The sequence below is a fragment of the Dipodomys ordii genome, unplaced genomic scaffold, assembly GCF_000151885.1.
Source record: "Dipodomys ordii isolate 6190 unplaced genomic scaffold, Dord_2.0 Scaffold12364, whole genome shotgun sequence".
NCBI lineage: Eukaryota > Metazoa > Chordata > Mammalia > Rodentia > Heteromyidae > Dipodomys > Dipodomys ordii.
In genome coordinates, this window is record NW_012279576.1 from 1 (window position 1) to 2,402 (window position 2,402).

At 50.4% G+C, this 2,402-nt stretch overlaps 1 protein-coding gene across 1 annotated transcript; it reads left to right on the top strand.

The window, feature by feature from the left end:
• Positions 1-470: 470 nt before the first annotated feature.
• Positions 471-2,330, top strand: LOC106002510 (pleckstrin homology domain-containing family A member 4-like; the record flags this gene model as incomplete). The annotated part of the gene is made up of 4 exons (XM_013037377.1): positions 471-518; positions 642-722; positions 815-964; positions 2,232-2,330. Coding segments are annotated over 4 exons (378 nt in total), but the record flags the coding sequence as incomplete, so codon positions are not given.
• Between the last annotated feature and the right edge of the window lie 72 nt (positions 2,331-2,402).

Here is a 2,402-nt window from a genome sequence, read left to right on the forward strand (position 1 = left end):
TGGCTCAAGTGGTAGAGCACTAGCCTTGAGCTGAAGAGCTGAGGGACAGCTCCCAGGCCCAGAGTACAGGCCCCACAACTGGACCCCCCCACCAAAAAAAAAAAAAAAGAAATCACAGAAAAAGCCAGAGTGGCTCTGTGGCTCAAGTGGTGGAACACTATCTGTGCCCAGGCCCAGAGTCAAGCCTCAGGACCAGAAAAAAAAGTCTCATGGATTTGAACCCAAATCCTCAGATCTCAGCCTCCTGAGTAGCTAGGATGACAGGCTAGGTACCCCTGGTACCCCGTTCTCCTTGTGAATTTTAATATTTGTCATGGCTGTTTGATGACAAAGCTCAAGGGCTGCTCCTGAGGGTAAGGATGTGAGGTTTGCTCTGCTGAGGTTTCCTGAAGCTGGAGGGAAGCTAGCAAGAAGGGTGTTTGCGTGTGTGTGGGGACTGTCTTCTTGACCTGGGCCTTTCTCCTCCACAGCCAGGTCCACCCCTGGACTCGGCCTTCCATCAAAAGTTGGAGACAGATGTAAGTTCTCCCAGATCCAACTTCTGCTGAGTTCCCAAAGTTGGGGAGAGAATATTCTAGATGGTGAAGGAGACAGAAAGCCTCGATGAAGTCCATGATCAGCTTCTTGCTTCATTTCCCCAGACTCTGCTGACTAAGTTGTGCGGGCAGGATCGACTCCTGAGAAGCCTCCAGGAGGACATCGACCAGCGGCAGGAGGAGAAGGTTCTGGAAGGGGAAGGGTGATGGGGGTGGGAGGGGAGTCCTTGGGTTTGGGTGTGGGGGCAGAATTCTAACCACTGTGCTCTGGAATGCAGGAGCAGCTGGAGGCCGCGTTGGAGCTGACCAGGCAGCAGCTAAGCCAGGCAACCAGGGACGCAGCAGCACCGGGTAGGGCCTGGGGCCGCCAGCGCCTCCTGCAGGACCGGCTGGTCAGTGTGAGGGCCGCCCTCTGTCACCTGGCCCAGGTAAGTTATCTGGGAAGGGGCAGTAGGTCTTGGACAGGTAGAAATGAAGCAGAAGCTGAGGGCTTTGAGGAAGTTCTGGAGAATATGATCTAGGGAAGTTTTTACCCAATAAACTTTTTTTGTTGTTGTCAGTCATGGGTCTTGAACTCTGGGCCTGGACGCTGTCCCTCAGCTCTTCAGCTCAAGGTTCTACCTCTTGAGCCACAGCACCACTTCCGGTTTTCTGGTGGTTTATTGGAGATAAGAGTCTCATGGTCTTTCCTGCCTGGGCTGGCTTTCAACTGTGATCCTCAGATCTCAGCCTCCTGAGTAGCTAAGGTGACAGGCATGAGCCACCAATACCTGGCCCAATAATCTTGAGTATCATGAAGGGGAAACTGACAAGCAACACAACATGGTTTAGTAGTTTAAGAAGGGCTCGTTAAGCTAAGCACTGGTGGCTCACCCCTGTCATCCTAGCTACTCAGGAGGCTGAAATCTGAAGATTGTGGTTTGAAACCAGCCCAGGCAGGTAAGCCTACAAGATATTTGTCTCTAACCACCGAAAAGCTGAAAGTAGAGATATGGCTCAAGTAGTAGACCACTAGTTGGGTGGGAAAAGCTAAGGGACAGTGCTCAGGCCCTGAGTTCAAGCCCTAGTCCTAGCATGAAATAAAGAAGGGTTAAGTTTTTTCCCCCATTTTTTTTCCTTTTATCTCTTTTCTCTATTTTTTTTCTTTTCTTCCTTTGAATACTAGTGATGGATTGTAGAGATTCATTCACAACATGGTGATTTTGTGTGTGTGTGTGTGTGTGTGCGCGTGTGTGCGTGCGCCATTTCTGGGGCTTGCTTGAACTCAGTGCCCAGGCATTGTCCCTGAGCTCTTGTGCTCAAGGCTAATGCTCTACCACTTGAACCACAGCTCTACTTCTGGCTTTTTGGTGTTCAACTGGAGATGAGTCTCATAGACTTTCCTGCCCAGGCTGGCTTTGAACGGCAGTCCTCAGATCTCAGCCTCCTGTGTGGCTAGGATTATAGGCGTGAGCCACCAGCATCTGGCTGACATAGTGGTTTTGATTTTAGCTCCTGGCTTTCTATACTCTCCAATTCAAAATGTTTGTATGACCTTAGAAAAATTATACAATCCCTCTGGGCCTTGTCTGCTCTCCTAATGTAAACTCTACATACTAAAAGTAATATCTAGTCACTGGGTATGGTGGTGGACGCCTGTAGTCCCAGCACCTCATATCTAACCTCATGTCTCCTTCTCGCTTTGGGTGACCTGAGGAGCGAGAGCGGGTTTGGGATACTTACAGCGGCTTGGAGCAGGAACTAGGGACCCTGAGAGAAACTCTGGAGTATCTGCTGCATCTCGGGTCCCCCCAGGTACATCCTCCCATTGAGCCCCAAACCCAACACCCCACTCCCAAGTTCCACCTGGAAACCTTTTTTTTTTTT